Source organism: Oncorhynchus gorbuscha, linkage group LG21 (genome assembly GCF_021184085.1).
Source record: "Oncorhynchus gorbuscha isolate QuinsamMale2020 ecotype Even-year linkage group LG21, OgorEven_v1.0, whole genome shotgun sequence".
NCBI classification, from domain to species: domain Eukaryota; kingdom Metazoa; phylum Chordata; class Actinopteri; order Salmoniformes; family Salmonidae; genus Oncorhynchus; species Oncorhynchus gorbuscha.
In genome coordinates, this window is record NC_060193.1 from 586,050 (window position 1) to 603,702 (window position 17,653).

Consider the following 17,653-nt stretch of genomic DNA (forward strand, 5'->3'; position numbering starts at 1 on the left):
ATTAGCTTTAAGGCCTGGATTCACCCTAACCCTAACCTGTCACGGAAAGAGCAGGTGTTCTTAATGTTTTGTTTACTCAGTGTAGTTATCGGATAATCCAGTGTGTATCACTACATTAGCTTTAAGGCCTGGATTCACCCTAACCCTAACCTGTCACGGAAAGAGCAGGTGTTCTTAATGTTTTGTTTACTCAGTGTAGTTATCGGATAATCCAGTGTGTATCACTACATTAGCTTTAAGGCCTGGATTCACCCTAACCCTAACCTGTCACGGAAAGAGCAGGTGTTCTTAATGTTTTGTTTACTCAGTGTAGTTATCGGATAATCCAGTGTGTATCACTACATTAGCTTTAAGGCCTGGATTCAATCAAAGGTGCGTTGTTAACATAACAAGTGTAAGCTTAGTACACTGTTAAATAAACTACATTATCTCTCCCTGACTAGCTCAATGCACTTCATTATCACTACCACTACGCAACTAGTTCAGTACACTACCTTATCACTACCAGACTAGTTCAGTACACTACATTATCACTACCAGACTAGTTCAGTACACTACATTATCACTACCAGACTAGTTCATTACACTACCTTATCACAACCAGACTAGTTCAGTACACTACATTATCACTACCAGACTAGTTCAGTACACTACATTATCACTACCAGACTAGTTCAGTACACTACATTATCACTACCAGACTAGTTCAGTACACTACATTATCACTACCAGACTAGTTCATTACACTACCTTATCACAACCAGACTAGTTCAGTACACTACATTATCACTACCAGACTAGTTCAGTACACTACATTATCACTACCAGACTAGTTCAGTACACTACATTATCACTACCAGACTAGTTCAGTACACTACATTATCACTACCAGACTAGTTCAGTACACTACCTTATCACTACCAGACTAGTTCAGTACACTACATTATCACTACCAGACTAGTTCAGTACACTACATTATCACTATCACTACCAGACACTGGTCATCCCTACTGCCTCTGATCTGGAGGACTCACTAAACAGAGAACATCCCTGGTCATCCCTACTGCCTCTGATCTGGAGGACTCACTAAACAGAGAACATCCCTGGTCATCCCTACTGCCTCTGATCTGGAGGACTCACTAAACAGAGAACATCCCTGGTCATCCCTACTGCCTCTGATCTGGAGGACTCACTAAACAGAGAACATCCATGGTCATCCCTACTGCCTCTGATCTGGAGGACTCACTAAACAGAGAACATCCCTGGTCATCCCTACTGCCTCTGATCTGGAGGACTCGCTAAACAGAGAACATAGCTGGTCATCCCTACTGTCTCTGATCTGGAGGACTCACTAAACAGAGAACATCCCTGGTCATCCCTACTGCCTCTGATCTGGAGGACTCACTAAACAGAGAACATACCTGGTCATCCCTACTGCCTCTGATCTGGAGGACTCACTAAACAGAGAACATCCCTGGTCATCCCTACTGCCTCTGATCTGGAGGACTCACTAAACAGAGAACATCCCTGGTCATCCCTACTGCCTCTGATCTGGAGGACTCACTAAACAGAGAACATACCTGGTCATCCCTACTGTCTCTGATCTGGAGGACTCACTAAACAGAGAACATACCTGGTCATCCCTACTGTCTCTGATCTGGAGGACTCGCTAAACACAAATGTTTAGTCTGCAAATGATTGTCAAAGTGTTGGAGTGTGCCCCTTGCTATCTCTTAACATAAGTTCATGTGTTCCTAGTCACCCCACTGTTCTCTCTGGTCAGTTCATGTGTTCCTAGTCACCCCACTATTCTCTCTGGTCAGTTCATGTGTTCCTAGTCACCCCACTATTCTCTCTGGCCAGTTCATGTGTTCCTAGTCACCCCACTGTTCTCTCTGGTCAGTTCATGTGTTCCTAGTCACCCCACTGTTCTCTCTGGCCAGTTCATGTGTTCCTAGTCACCCCACTATTCTCTCTGGTCAGTTCATGTGTTCCCACTATTCTCTCTGGCCAGTTCATGTGTTCCTAGTCACCCCACTATTCTCTCTGGTCAGTTCATGTGTTCCTAGTCACCCCACTGTTCTCTCTGGTCAGTTCATGTGTTCCTAGTCACCCCACTGTTCTCTCTGGCCAGTTCATGTGTTCCTAGTCACCCCACTATTCTCTCTGGTCAGTTCATGTGTTCCTAGTCACCCCACTGTTCTCTCTGGTCAGTTCATGTGTTCCTAGTCACCCCACTGTTCTCTCTGGCCAGTTCATGTGTTCCTAGTCACCCCACTATTCTCTCTGGTCAGTTCATGTGTTCCCACTATTCTCTCTGGTCAGTTCATGTGTTCCTAGTCACCCCACTATTCTCTCTGGTCAGTTCATGTGTTCCTAGTCACCCCACTGTTCTCTCTGGCCAGTTCATGTGTTCCTAGTCACCCCACTGTTCTCTCTGGCCAGTTCATGTGTTCCTAGTCACCCCACTGTTCTCTCTGGTCAGTTCATGTGTTCCTAGTCACCCCACTGTTCTCTCTGGCCAGTTCATGTGTTCCTAGTCACCCCACTATTCTCTCTGGTCAGTTCATGTGTTCCTAGTCACCCCACTGTTCTCTCTGGCCAGTTCATGTGTTCCTAGTCACCCCACTGTTCTCTCTGGCCAGTTCATGTGTTCCTAGTCATCCCACTGTATGTTCACAGTAGGCCAACATGTTACCATCTAAAACAGCGAAATCTAGAAAACATTCAAAAGTAACCAAAATTGTATTTTATACTGTTTATATCCTTTAATGATTTTACATGTTGATGAGTCATATGTATTCTATATATAAAAACCCTTTATACAGAGACGTGACCATACTTTCAGTTTTTCCGTTTCTGATTGTGTCTGGTAGTTTGTCTCTGGTCCCTAAGCCCTTATTGGGCAGCGGTCGCCACTGGCAGTCTATAAAACTCCGACTGGAGAACAGAATTAGCACTTTCCAGAAGGACAGCCAGCCAGCCAGCCAGCCAGCGAGCGAGCCCCCCAATCAGGTACCGTCCCGTTTAAAAAAAATGTTCTCTTCTTAAAACATGTAGTATAATGTAAAGACTTGGGAAAGCTCGTGTTGTGGTTATCAAGGAAACGAGGCAGTTGCTTTGGACTGTAGCCGAGACCGACGCACTTTGCTTATGTTCCATGTCTGACTGCTCTATGGATGTATGTGTATATATGGGCTACTGTGTAAGTTCATCATAGCATTTGGGAATAAGGAAACGGGAGCCTAATTTCTTACATATTGCAACTGTTAGCAATGCATCTACCTTTTTTAAAACTGCACGTTTTTTACATATTCCCTACCAAAACCCCTGCCTCTTATTCTTGTTAGTCTGTCTGTTTGTAGCCGACTTGACAGTTTGACTACTTTTGGTTGGGGGACACTGGTTCATCGGTTGTACAAGCTGGAGCCTGAATGGCCCTTGATCACGACTCCCAGTTCCATTTAGATCACACAGGTCACTGGACTAAGGCGTCGGCTGTTGGGCTGTTTTTGTTAAGAGCCCCCCGACGCTCAATCTGAACACTGCAATACGGGGTTGGAAGCCCTTCATTTCTCTCTGATATGAAAGATCCCCCACCCCCACAAAGGTTAAATGGCTCCATACCTTGATAGGATCAGTGTTCCCACACGGTCATATCGCCACGTTACGCTGCATGTTTATGGACAACAGAAGGAGAGGAGACCACCTGTACCAATCAGAGCCTTCAGGAAGTATTCATACCCTTTGACCTTTTCCACCTTTTGTTGTTAGGCCCGAATTCAAAATGGATTAAAAAACACGCTCCATAGCTGTATGGTTCTGTAACTACTACAGTGTAGTTTAGTAGGATGGAGGCTGTATGGTTCTGTAACTACTACAGTGTAGTTTAGTAGGATGGAGGCTGTATGGTTCTGTAACTTCTACAGTGTAGTTTAGTAGGATGGAGGCTGTATGGATCTGTAACTACTACAGTGTAGTTTAGTAGGATGGAGGCTCCATAGCTGTATGGATCTGTAACTACTACAGTGTAGTTTAGTAGGATGGAGGCTGTATGGTTCTGTAACTACTACAGTGTAGTTTAGTAGGATGGAGGCTGTATGGGTCTGTAACTACTACAGTGTAGTTTAGTAGGATGGAGGCTGTATGGATCTGTAACTACTACAGTGTAGTTTAGTAGGATGGAGGCTGTATGGATCTGTAACTACTACAGTGTAGTTTAGTAGGATGGAGGCTGTATGGGTCTGTAACTACTACAGTGTAGTTTAGTAGGATGGAGGCTGTATGGATCTGTAACTGCTACAGTGTAGTTTAGTAGGGAGGCTGTATGGGTCTGTAACTACTACAGTGTAGTTTAGTAGGATGGAGGCTGTATGGGTCTGTAACTACTACAGTGTAGTTTAGTAGGATGGAGGCTGTATGGGTCTGTAACTACTACAGTGTAGTTTAGTAGGATGGAGGCTGTATGGGTCTGTAACTACTACAGTGTAGTTTAGTAGGATGGAGGCTCCATAGCTGTATGGATCTGTAACTACTACAGTGTAGTTTAGTAGGATGGAGGCTGTATGGTTCTGTAACTACTACAGTGTAGTTTAGTAGGATGGAGGCTGTATGGGTCTGTAACTACTACAGTGTAGTTTAGTAGGATGGAGGCTGTATGGATCTGTAACTACTACAGTGTAGTTTAGTAGGATGGAGGCTGTATGGATCTGTAACTACTACAGTGTAGTTTAGTAGGATGGAGGCTGTATGGGTCTGTAACTACTACAGTGTAGTTTAGTAGGATGGAGGCTGTATGGATCTGTAACTGCTACAGTGTAGTTTAGTAGGATGGAGGCTGTATGGGTCTGTAACTACTACAGTGTAGTTTAGTAGGATGGAGGCTGTATGGGTCTGTAACTACTACAGTGTAGTTTAGTAGGATGGAGGCTGTATGGATCTGTAACTGCTACAGTGTAGTTTAGTAGGATGGAGGCTGTATGGATCTGTAACTACAGTGTAGTTTAGTAGGATCTGTAACTACTACAGTGTAGTTTAGTAGGATGGAGGCTGTATGGATCTGTAACTACTACAGTGTAGTTTAGTAGGATCTGTAACTACTACAGTGTAGTTTAGTAGGATGGAGGCTGTATGGATCTGTAACTACTACAGTGTAGTTTAGTAGGATGGAGGCTGTATGGTTCTGTAACTACTACAGTGTAGTTTAGTAGGATGGAGGCTGTATGGGTCTGTAACTACTACAGTGTAGTTTAGTAGGATGGAGGCTGTATGGGTCTGTAACTGCTACAGTGTAGTTTAGTAGGATGGAGGCTGTATGGATCTGTAACTACTACAGTGTAGTTTAGTAGGATGGAGGCTGTATGGTTCTGTAACTACTACAGTGTAGTTTAGTCGGATGGAGGCTGTATGGGTCTGTAACTACTACAGTGTAGTTTAGTAGGATGGAGGCTGTATGGATCTGTAACTGCTACAGTGTAGTTTAGTAGGATGGAGGCTGTATGGATCTGTAACTGCTACAGTGTAGTTTAGTAGGATGGAGGCTGTATGGATCTGTAACTGCTACAGTGTAGTTTAGTAGGATGGAGGCTGTATGGGTCTGTAACTACTACAGTGTAGTTTAGTAGGATGGAGGCTGTATGGGTCTGTAACTACTACAGTGTAGGATGGAGGCTGTATGGATCTGTAACTACTACAGTGTAGTTTAGTAGGATCTGTAACTGCTACAGTGTAGTTTAGTAGGATGGAGGCTGTATGGATCTGTAACTACTACAGTGTAGTTTAGTAGGATGGAGGCTGTATGGATCTGTAACTACTACAGTGTAGTTTAGTAGGATGGAGGCTGTATGGATCTGTAACTACTACAGTGTAGTTTAGTAGGATGGAGGCTGTATGGATCTGTAACTACTACAGTGTAGTTTAGTAGGATGGAGGCTGTATGGATCTGTAACTACTACAGTGTAGTTTAGTAGGATGGGAAGCTAACCCATGTTGACTCCAATACTTCCCACTGTTGTCCAGTTGTCTGGATGTCCTTTGGGTGGTGGACCATTCTAGATACACACAGGAAACTGTTGAGCGTGAAAAACCCAGCAGCGTTGCAGTTCTTGACACAAACCAGTGCGCCTGAAGTGGATTGAACAGGTGACATCAATAAGGGATCTTAACTTTCACCTGGATTCACTCATGGAAAGAGTAGGTGTTCGTAATGTTTTGTATGATCAGTGTCTAGAATGAGTGTCGTCGTCCCCCCCCCCCCCCTCCCCCGGGCCAGATAAGGAGAGTCACGGAACAGACAAGACTCCCGGACTGCGAGACCAACTCAAGGACCACTTGTCCTCTATCAACTAGCTCATGTCATTCATTAATGTCATCCAAAAGGCATGAATGTTGTGAGCGGTGTATTAATAAACCCACTGCGTTCTGTACTGTAATACAGTATCGCCTCAAACCCTGACCGCTAGTGAAAGGTCAAACTCAAATCTCTTGTGAATGTAGTGAAAGGTCAAACTGAAAGGGGAAGGGTCAATGAGGCTCTACAACGCTTCACACACACATTGCACACATTAACTGCTAACCACACGCTAGCTATATGCACAACACACTGTACGCACAACACACTGTACGCACAACACACTGTACGCACAACACACTGTACGCACAACACACTGTACGCACTGTACACACAACATGCAGTACACACAACATACTGTACACACTGTACACACAACACACTGTACACACAACATGCAGTACACACTGACACACTAAAACTATACGCAGCACGTATACATTTCACAGTATCTTGTGTTTATTAATAGCAGTCTTTAGAGCATTCAGGACATCGCTGTACACCCCCCTGCTCTGCTCTTGGGGGAGCACTTCACACAGCTGCACTCCGGGCCGAGAGACCATGTGGAGACAGCTTAGTGTCCAGCTCAGATTTAATAGGCAGGCAGGCCGAGGCAGGCAGGCAGGCCGAGGCAGGCAGGCAGGCAGGCAGGGAAAGTGGTGGTGGTAGGTTCTGCAGGGGGGAGCAGCTAAATATTCTAGTATATCTCTCTCTAAACCGTGGTCTGAATGTCCTGGCCTGCCGTTGGTCAGCTGTGACCTCACTGCTCTCTGATAGGCTGGCTGGGTGTGAGATGCGTAGAGGCGGACCTACGGTGTGGGGAGGGACAGATTACACTGATGAGAACATGAAGCTACAACAGACTACCTACCTCAGGTCACACCATAGAGAATGATAGAGGCCTCTAGTGGCCGAAAGGACGTTTTAGCATTGGCAGCGTCATTGCCATTTTAAAGTAGTCAACTGTGTGGGGATTCCTATGGGTTGTAGCCTCAATGGCGCTGCCAATGCTGTCAGACACTATAACATGACAGATGAGTCCTGTATCTCCATACTAAACACTGTAGTGGTCAGACTACAGAGCAGATTGCTAGGAGACGCTGACCTGTATTCTGATTGGCTCAGAGCAAACAGAAGATAACTGAAGTTCTAAATGTTTTCTGTCTACCACCCCTCTAGTCAGGATGACCATCATTAAGATCCATGTCTCTCTCCCTCTAGTCAGGATGTCTATCACTAAGATCCATGCCCGAGAGATCCTCGACTCCAGAGGAAACCCCACCGTGGAGGTGGACCTCTACACCGCTAAAGGTGCACAGTGTTTACATACAAACATACTGTACCACAATGTTGTTCACCGACCCAGCAGTCTAACCTGTCTCTCTCTGTCTCTCTCTGTCTCTCTCTGTCTCTCTCTGTCTCTCTCTGTCTCTGTCTGTCTGTCTGTCTGTCTGTCTGTCTGTCTGTCTGTCTGTCTGTCTGTCTGTCTGTCTGTCTGTCTGTCTCTCTCTCTGTCTCTCTCTGTCTCTCTGTCTGTCTGTCTGTCTGTCTCTCTCTCTCTCTGTCTGTCTGTCTCTCTGTCTCTCTGTCTCTGTGTGTTCAGGCCGTTTCAGGGCAGCCGTGCCCAGCGGTGCCTCTACCGGTGTCCATGAAGCTCTGGAGCTGAGAGATGGAGACAAGTCTCGCTACCTGGGAAAAGGTGAGTCCGATCCATAGAGGTGGATAGATGGTGCACTTGGCCCAAAGCTTGTTTTAGCATGGGCAGGGACGTTGAGGACTTTCATCATTTTGAAGTAGTCAGACAGGTAGCCTAGAGACAGGTAGCCTAGAGATAGCCTAGAGACAGGTAGCCTAGAGACAGGTAGCCTAGAGACAGGTAGCCTAGAGACAGGTAGCCTAGAGACAGGTAGCCTAGCTTTTAAGAATGTTAGGCCAGTAACCGAAAGGTCGGTGGTTCAAATCCTGAGCCGGCTGTTGTTGCTGCTGTTACTACTGCTGTTACTGCTGCTGCTGTTACTACTGTTGCTGCTGCTGTTGTTGTTGCTGTTGCTGCTGTTACTACTGCTGTTACTGCTGTTCTACTGTTGTTGCTGCTGCTGTTACTACTGTTGCTGCTGCTGTTACTACTGTTGCTGTTGCTGTTACTACTGTTGCTGCTGTTACTACTGTTGTTGCTGTTACTACTGTTGCTGCTGCTGTTGTTGCTGCTGCTGCTGTTGCTGTTACTACTGTTGTTGCTGTTACTACTGTTGTTGCTGCTGCTGTTACTACTGTTGTTGCTGCTGCTGCTGTTACTACTGTTGCTGCTGCTGTTGTTGTTGCTGTTGCTGCTGTTACTACTGTTACTACTGTTGCTGCTGCTGTTACTACTGTTGCTGCTGCTGCTGTTACTACTGCTGCTGTTACTACTGCTGCTGTTACTACTGTTGCTGTTACTACTGTTGCTGCTGCTGTTACTACTGTTGCTGTTACTACTGTTGCTGCTGTTGTTACTACTGTTGCTGTTACTACTGTTGTTGCTGCTTACTACTGTTGCTGCTGCTGTTACTACTGTTGCTGCTGCTGTTACTACTGTTGCTGTTACTACTGTTGCTGTTACTACTGTTGCTGTTGCTGCTGCTGTTACTACTGCTGCTGTTACTACTGTTGCTGCTGCTGCTGTTACTACTGCTGCTGTTACTACTGTTGTTGTTGCTGCTGTTACTACTGTTGCTGTTACTACTGTTGTTGTTACTACTGTTGCTGCTGCTGTTACTACTGTTGCTGCTGTTGTTACTACTGTTGCTACTGTTGTTGTTACTACTGTTGCTGTTGCTGTTACTACTGTTGCTGCTGCTGCTGTTACTACTGCTGCTGTTACTACTGTTGTTGTTGCTGCTGTTACTACTGTTGCTGCTGCTGTTACTACTGTTGCTGTTACTACTGTTGTTGTTACTACTGTTGCTGCTGCTGTTACTACTGTTGCTGCTGTTGTTACTACTGTTGCTGTTACTACTGTTGTTGCTGCTGTTACTACTGTTGTTGCTGCTGTTACTACTGTTGTTGCTGCTGTTACTACTGTTGCTGCTGCTGTTACTACTGTTGCTGTTACTACTGTTGCTGCTGCTGTTACTACTGTTACTACTGTTGCTGCTGCTGTTACTACTGTTGCTGTTACTACTGTTGCTGCTACTACTGTTGCTGCTGCTGTTACTACTGTTGCTGTTACTACTGTTGCTGTTACTACTGTTGCTGCTGCTGTTACTACTGTTGCTGCTGCTGCTGCTGTTACTACTGTTGCTGTTACTACTGTTGCTGTTACTACTGTTGCTGTTACTACTGTTGCTGCTGCTGTTACTACTGTTGCTGTTGCTGTTGCTGTTACTACTGTTGCTGTTACTACTGTTACTACTGTTGTTGCTGTTACTACTGTTGTTGCTGCTGCTGTTACTGCTGTTGTTGCTGCTGCTGTTACTGCTGTTGTTGCTGCTGTTACTACTGTTGCTGCTGCTGCTGTTGCTGCTACTACTGCTGCTGTTACTATTGTTGCTGCTGCTGTTACTACTGTTGCTGCTGCTGTTACTACTGTTGCTGCTACTACTGTTGCTGCTGTTACTACTGTTGCTGTTACTACTGTTGCTGCTGCTGTTACTGTTGCTGTTGCTGTTACTATTGTTGCTGTTGCTGCTGCTGTTGTTACTGTTACTATTGTTGCTGCTGCTGTTACTACTGTTGCTGCTGTTACTACTGTTGCTGCTGCTGTTACTATTGTTGCTGCTGCTGTTACTATTGTTGCTGCTGCTGTTACTACTGTTGCTGTTACTATTGTTGCTGCTGCTGTTACTATTGTTGCTGCTGCTGTTACTACTGTTGCTGTTGCTGCTGCTGTTGTTGTTGTTGCTGCTGCTGTTACTACTGTTGTTGTTGTTGCTGCTGCTGTTACTACTGTTGTTACTACTGTTACTACTGTTACTACTGTTACTACTGTTGCTGTTACTACTGTTACTACTGTTGTTGCTGCTGTTGCTTCTACTGCTGTTGCTGAGCTAGTCACTACTACTAAGGGCGCTGCCTTACTACTACTGTTACTAGTACTACAACCTTCCCTGCTAAGATTATAGTTACTCCAGCACATTAGGTGGTACCTTTTTCCATTTATTTATGAACTGCCCATATGCATAGAAATTGACTACTTTAAAATGGAGCTGCTGTCACTTATGAGACCATTGTATAGAAAGGAGATCTCCAGTGTCTCTGTGATCGTTAGGTCTGGTCTGACAGTGTTGTGTTCCATGAAGGCCCCTCTCTCTAAATATCAAATCATTCTTTCTATCTCCTAAAGGTACCGTTAAGGCTGTGGATCATGTGAACAAGGACATCGCTGCCAAACTGATTGAGAAGAAGTTCAGCGTTGTTGACCAGGAGAAGATTGACAAATTCATGCTGGAGTTGGACGGAACTGAGAACAAATGTACGTCGCTCATCCACTTGATTCCTTTAATTCACTTGATTCCTTTAATTCACTTGATTCCTTTAATTCACTTGATTCCTTTAATTCACTTGATTCCTTTAATTCACTCTATTAATATTGAAAGTTAGATCACTTCCTACTAAGTCATCTCTGGGTAATATGTCCGTGCTCCCTTGAATAAGCTGCAACATACAACTGAAGGAGAATCACTGTTTAAATCTCTTGGCCTGTAGCGAATCACTGTTTAAATCTCTTGGCCTGTAGCGAATCACTGTTTACTGAATCTCCCCCTCCCTCTTGCCTCCCCCTCCCTCTTGCCTCCCCCTCCCTCTTGCCTCCCCCTCCCTCTTGCCTCCCCCTCCCTCTTGCCTCTCCCCCTCCCTCTTGCCTCTCCCCCTCCTGTAGCTAAGTTTGGAGCCAATGCCATCCTGGGCGTGTCTCTGGCGGTCTGCAAGGCAGGAGCAGCGGAGAAGGGAGTGCCCCTGTACCGACACATCGCTGACCTGGCTGGACACAAGGATGTCATCCTGCCCTGCCCCGTGAGTACAGTACCTTTAACCTTTAACCCTGCCCCGTGAGTACAGTACCTTTAACCCTGACCCTTCACATACCTACCTATATAATATAACCAGGACATCACCCTGCCCCATGAGTACAGATTTAACCCTGACCCATCTACCTACACTACATGACCAAAAGTATGTGGACACCTGCTTGTCCAACATCTCATTCCAAAATCATGGGCATTAATATGGAGTTGGTCCCCCTTTGCTGCTATAACAGCCTCCACTCTTCTGGGAAGGCTTTCCACTAGATGTTGGAACATTGCTGCTATAACTGCCTCCACTCTTCTGGGAAGGCTTTCCACTAGATGTTGGAACATTGCTGCTATAACAGCCTCCACTCTTCTGGGAAGGCTTTCCACTAGATGTTGGAACATTGCTGCTATAACTGCCTCCACTCTTCTGGGAAGGCTTTCCACTAGATGTTGGAACATTGCTGCTATAACTGCCTCCACTCTTCTGGGAAGGCTTTCCACTAGATGTTGGAACATTGATGTGGGGGCTAGATTCCATTCAGCGACAAGAGCATTAGTGAGGTCGGGTACTGATGTTGGGCGATTAGGCCTGGCTCACAGTCGGCGTTCCAATTCATCCCGAAGGTGTTCGATGGAGTTGAGGTCAGGCTTTACACCACTCCAGCCAACGCTTGGCATTGAGCATGGTGGTCTTAGGCTTGTGTGCGGCTGCTCGGCCACGGAAACCCATTTCATGAAGCTCCAGACAAACGGTTGTGATTACGTTGCATCCAGAGGCAGTTTGGAACTCTGAGGTACATTTTTCAACCGAGGACAGACTATTTCTACGCGCTTCAGCACTCTGTGGTCCTGTTCTGAGCTTGTGTGGCCTACCACTTTGCAGCTTAGCCGTTGTTGCTCCGAGACGTTTCTACTTCACAATAACAGCACTTACAGTTGCCCAGGGCATCTCTAGCAGGGCAGAAATTTGACAAATTGACTTGTTGGAAAGGTGGCATCCTATGACGGTGCCACGTTAAGTCAGAGGTCTTCAGTAAGGCCATTCTTCTGCCAATGTTTGTCTATGGAGATTGCATGGCTGTGTGCTCAATTGTATACACCTGTCTGCAACAGGTGTGTCTGAAATAGAACCCACTGATTGTAAGTGTGTCAACATACTTCTGCGTTTATTTATATTCATATACACAGGAAGTATTCGACAGGAAGTGTGTAAAAAAACAAATTCAAACCATGACTTTTTCCACATTTTGCTATGTTGCAGCCCAAAAAATATCCTCAATCAATAATGAAAAAAACAAACAACAAACCATTTGCCTCGACTCAAATGTAGCTCCTGTTTCCATTGATCATCCTTGAGATGTTTCTACAACTGGATTAGAGTCCACCTGTGGTAAATTCAATTGGTTGGACATGATTTGGAAAGGTACACACCTGTCTATATAAGGTCCCACAGTTGACAGTGCATGTCATGAGGTCGAAGGAATTGTCCGCAGAGTTCCGAGACGACAGGATTGTGTTGAGACGCAGATCTGGGAAATGGCACCAAAACATGTCTACCGAAAACCAAGCCGTGAGGTCGAGTGAGTGTGTAAAGGGTGGCTACTTTGAAGAATCTCAAATATAAACAAGCTCTAACTTCTTCTACACCTCTCTCCTCCCTCCCTCCAGGCCTTCAACGTGATCAACGGTGGTAGCCATGCTGGTAACAAGCTGGCCATGCAGGAGTTCATGATCCTGCCCATCGGAGCGTCCAACTTCCACGAGGCCATGAGGATCGGAGCTGAGGTTTACCATAACCTGAAGAACGTGATCAAGGCCAAGTACGGAAAGGATGCCACCAACGTGGGAGATGAGGGCGGCTTCGCACCCAACATCCTGGAGAACAACGAGGGTAAGAGTTTATAGGGCACCCTGGAGGAGCTGCACCACAGGGACTATCCTTAAGGGTCTTAGGGCCCCCTGGTGCATAGTACTTTTAAAACCCTTCCTTCTCCCTCCAGCTCTGGAGCTCCTGAAGTCAGCCATTGAGAAGGCCGGCTACCCAGACAAGATCATCATCGGCATGGACGTGGCCGCCTCTGAGTTCTACAAGGCAGGAAAGTACGACCTGGACTTCAAGTCACCTGACGACCCTTCCAGGTACATCACCGGGGATCAGCTGGGAGATCTGTACAAGAGCTTCATCAAGGGATATCCCGGTACGTAGAGAAACACACACACACTGTATATCCCCCTCTAACTCCTCATCCTCTTCGTCCAGTCCATTGAGGATCCCTTCCCCTCTAACTCCTCTCCTCTTCCTCCAGTCCAGTCCGACACTGTATATACACCCTTCCCCTCTAACTCCTCTTCCTCCAGTCCAACACTGTATATACACCCTTCCCCTCTAACTCCTCTCCTCTTCCTCCAGTCCAGTCCATTGAGGATCCCTTCCCCTCTAACTCCTCTCCTCTTCCTCCAGTCCATTGAGGATCCCTTCCCCTCTAACTCCTCCTCTTCCTCCAGTCCATTGAGGATCCCTTCCCCTCTAACTCCTCCTCTTCCTCCAGTCCAGTCCATTGAGGATCCCTTCCCCTCTAACTCCTCTCCTCTTCCTCCAGTCCAGTCCATTGAGGATCCCTTCCCCTCTAACTCCTCTCCTCTTCCTCCAGTCCAACACTGTATATACACCCTTCAAATCAAATCAAATTTATTTATATAGCCCTTCGTACATCAGCTGATATCTCAAAGTGCTGTACAGAAACCCAGCCTAAAACCCCAAACAGCAAACAATGCAGGTGTAAAAGCACCCTTCCCCTCTAACTCCTCTCCTCTTCCTCCAGTCCAGTCCATTGAGGATCCCTTCGATCAGGATGATTGGGCTGCATGGTCAAAGTTCACCGCCGCTGTCGACATCCAGGTGGGTCCAGTTTTAGTTCACTGTTTATCTCTACCGATGCCTAGGGGTCTGACCCTCGGCCTGGGGGGTCTGACCCTCGGCCTGGGGGGTCTGACCCTCGGCCTGGGGGGTCTGACCCTCGGCCTGGGGGGTCTGACCCTCGGTATTCATACCCGTTGACTACTTCTACATTTTGTTACGTTACCATATTCTAAAATGGATTTATTAAAAATGTCCTCAATCTAACACCCAATACTCCATAATGACAAAGGGACAATGGGTCTTTAGCAATGTTTGCAAACCAAGCGTTAACTCCATATATCGTGTATAATAACCCTGTGTGTGTTCTCTGTGTTAACCCTGTGTGTGTTCTGTATAACCCTGGTGGGTGATCTGACCGTGACCAAGCATTACTGTTAGTTACTGTGATGTTAACCTGTATAATCTGTATGTTATTCTCCAGGTGGTGGGAGATGATCTGACCGTGACCAACCCTAAGCGTATCCAGCAGGCTGTGGAGAAGAAGGCCTGTAACTGCCTGCTCCTCAAGGTCAACCAGATCGGCTCCGTCACAGAGTCCATCAAGGCGTAAGTATTGGTCCCCCTTGCAGAGCTGCATCACAGGGACTAGGCTACAGGGGCCCCCTGGCAGAGCTGCTCCACAGGGGCTATATTATAGGACCTGGGATGTATTCACTAGGAACCACACTGAAGCAAACAGGCCGTTAAGGGGAGGAACCTAAATTAGTCAAATAACAAACACTTATTATTTTCCCTGTTGCTACAGTTTTGATACAGTGTGCGTTAATGAATATACCCCTGACCATCTCTTCTCTGTGAATAACAGGTGTAAACTGGCCCAGTCTAACGGATGGGGTGTGATGGTGTCTCATCGCTCCGGAGAGACAGAGGACACATTCATCGCTGACCTGGTGGTCGGACTCTGCACTGGACAGATCAAGACTGGGGCCCCCTGTAGATCAGAACGTCTGGCCAAATACAACCAGCTGATGAGGTTAGTTATAATGACCCCTACAGGAATAAATTAGCTACTGCACCCTGACTCAGTTAATATACTGGAGCCTTATGCTAGACTGACCCCTACAGGAATACACTAGTTACTGCACCCTGACTCAGTTAATATACTGGAGCCTTATGGTAGACTGACCCCTACAGGAATACACTAGCTACTGCACCCTGACTCAGTTAATATACTGGAGCCTTATGGTAGACTGACCCCTACAGGAATACAGTAGTTACTGCACCCTGACTCAGTTAATATATATATATATAGTGTTAGACTGCCTCGGTTAATATATGGTAGACTGACAGACATAAGACTGATGGGAGCCAGATTTCTCACATGACTTATACAGGGTATTCAGGTTTTCCACATTTTGTTACGTTAGACTTATTCTAAAACCAGTTAAATTGTTTTTTCCCTCAACAATCCACACACAGGTGTTTAGAAAATTTTGCTAATGTATTAAAAATAAACAACATCTTATTTACATAAGTATTCAGACTCTTTGCTATGAGACTCAAAATGTAGCTCAGGTGCATCCTGTTTCCATTGATCATCCTTGTGATGTTTATATAACTTGATTGGAGTCCACCTGTGGTAAATTCAATTGGTTGGACATGATTTTGAAACGCACACACCTGTCTATATAAGGTCCCACAGTAGACAGATTATGTCAGAGCAAAAACCATCATTCTTAAATGGAATAAGTTTGGAACCACAAAGACTCTTCCTAGAGCTGGCCATCTAGCCAAACTGAGCTTTCAGGGGAGAAAGGCCTTGGTCAGGGAGGTGATCAAGAACCCGATGGTCACTCTGACCGAGCTCCTGAGTTTCTCTGTGGAAATGGTTGTCCTTCTGGAAGGTTCTCCCATCTCTGCAGCACTGTTTTTTTTAGTCACTATGGGGTATTGTGATGTCATTATGGGGTATTGTGATATCATTATGGGGTATTGTGTGTTGCTTGATGAGGGGGGATGGGGAAACCAATCGAATCAATTTTAGAATAAGGCTGTAACGCAACAAAGTGGAATGTCGAGGGGTCTGAATATTTTCAGAATGCCCTGTACATCTGAAGAATCAGTTTAGAACTTCCACTCCAAATATGGTGATTAGAGGAAGTCCAGTGGGAGGAGGAAGATGTAGCTAGATGAAAATTGCACATTTTGTTTCTCATCAATTAAACATACAGTTTTCTGTTCCCAAAACTACAATCGTTACGGACAGAGTGCACTAAGTTTGGTAGACTTGACCCTTTGCCAAAGTTTAAAACAATTGCGTTTAGGAGTGCAATGGCAAATTGCATTGTTGTACCCGAACTTCACAGAGAAGATATTCCCTGATGGAAATATGCAAATGAATACAGAAAGTAAACCCAATTTAGAATGCAACATTTTCCTCATTGAAAAGCCTTAAAGAGAATTGGAATTTCAGTTTACTTCCTGAATGGAAATAACCCCCAACCCTGACGACAGCTACTGTACCCTGACCAATACAACTAGACTAGGTGTCCCCCTCAATGGAGTTGGATCTCTGTCCATTCGTACGTTAATATAGAAGTTAATCACGCGCCGTATCTCAGGCACCACTGGGCCAATTTTGACCTAACTTGGGTGACTGGTGCGTCTTGCCATGGAGACCCAGCTAATTACACTGATTGGCACAAGGGGGCGCTAAACTAAAACTGACATTTCCGAACTTTGAAGTGCCGCTTTAGCTTCAATTGCTGTCAAGGTGCTGCATCATTTGTGGGGGACGACATGTTTACTGCTTGTTTCCAGATTGAAAGTTTTCCTGACCAAGATGGCTACTCCCCCCCCTGTCATATTGTTAGGATGCCATTGGCCATTTTAAAGATTCTCTATGATTCCATGACTGAAACTGTGACCTCTAATCCCTAACCTTTGACCCTTCCAGGATTGAGGAGGAGCTTGGAGACAAGGCAAAGTTCGCCGGCAAGGACTACCGCCACCCCAAGATCAACTAAACCCTGACCTCTGACCTGAACTACGCCTTTCTTCTTCCTTCCATCACAGCTGACTGTCTACCCTCTTGGGGTCAGGGGTCAAGTTTTTTTTAAATCTTCGACCTCCGACCCTCTCCCATCACAAGCGGCTTTTTTGACATGATGTGAGAAATAAAACAAATAAAAATGTAAAGTTCTCCTGTTCTGATTGGTTGTTTATGGTGACTTTCTATTAAGGATTTACCCTGGTGTTTTACCTGAAAGGCTTTTCTTTCATCTACACGGACTGGCATCCATCTCACTGGGCCAGAGGACCTACCCTGAGTTGGAGCCAAAGCCCAGCTTGCATTTACATAACAAACGCAACCTGTGAACTTTTATCACCATCTCACAAAGCAACTACATTTACATCAAATTTATTTAGCAAACACTCTTATCAACAGCTACTTAT

General features: G+C 45.6%; 1 protein-coding gene across 1 annotated transcript; it reads left to right on the forward strand.

The window, feature by feature from the left end:
- The first annotated feature begins 2,942 nt into the window (after positions 1–2,942).
- LOC124008492 (beta-enolase) lies at positions 2,943–17,410 on the forward strand. Its single transcript, XM_046319801.1, has 11 exons — positions 2,943–3,015; positions 7,571–7,660; positions 7,953–8,048; positions 10,671–10,799; positions 11,205–11,338; positions 13,006–13,228; positions 13,338–13,535; positions 14,160–14,236; positions 14,679–14,803; positions 15,063–15,230; positions 17,154–17,410. The coding sequence occupies exons 2-11, from the start codon at positions 7,576–7,578 to the stop codon at positions 17,221–17,223; spliced, it is 1,305 nt and encodes a 434-aa protein (XP_046175757.1). The 5' UTR covers positions 2,943–3,015; positions 7,571–7,575; the 3' UTR covers positions 17,224–17,410.
- Positions 17,411–17,653: the final 243 nt, after the last annotated feature.

Coding starts and splice junctions, on each gene's coding strand:
- LOC124008492 (XM_046319801.1), top strand. CDS start 7,576: ATGTCTATCACTAAGATCCATGCCCGAGAGATCCTCGACTCCAGAGGA. Junction 13,229..13,337: donor CATCCTGGAGAACAACGAGG/GTAAGAGTTTAT, acceptor TTCTCCCTCCAG/CTCTGGAGCTCCTGAAGTCA. Junction 15,231..17,153: donor AAATACAACCAGCTGATGAG/GTTAGTTATAAT, acceptor TGACCCTTCCAG/GATTGAGGAGGAGCTTGGAG.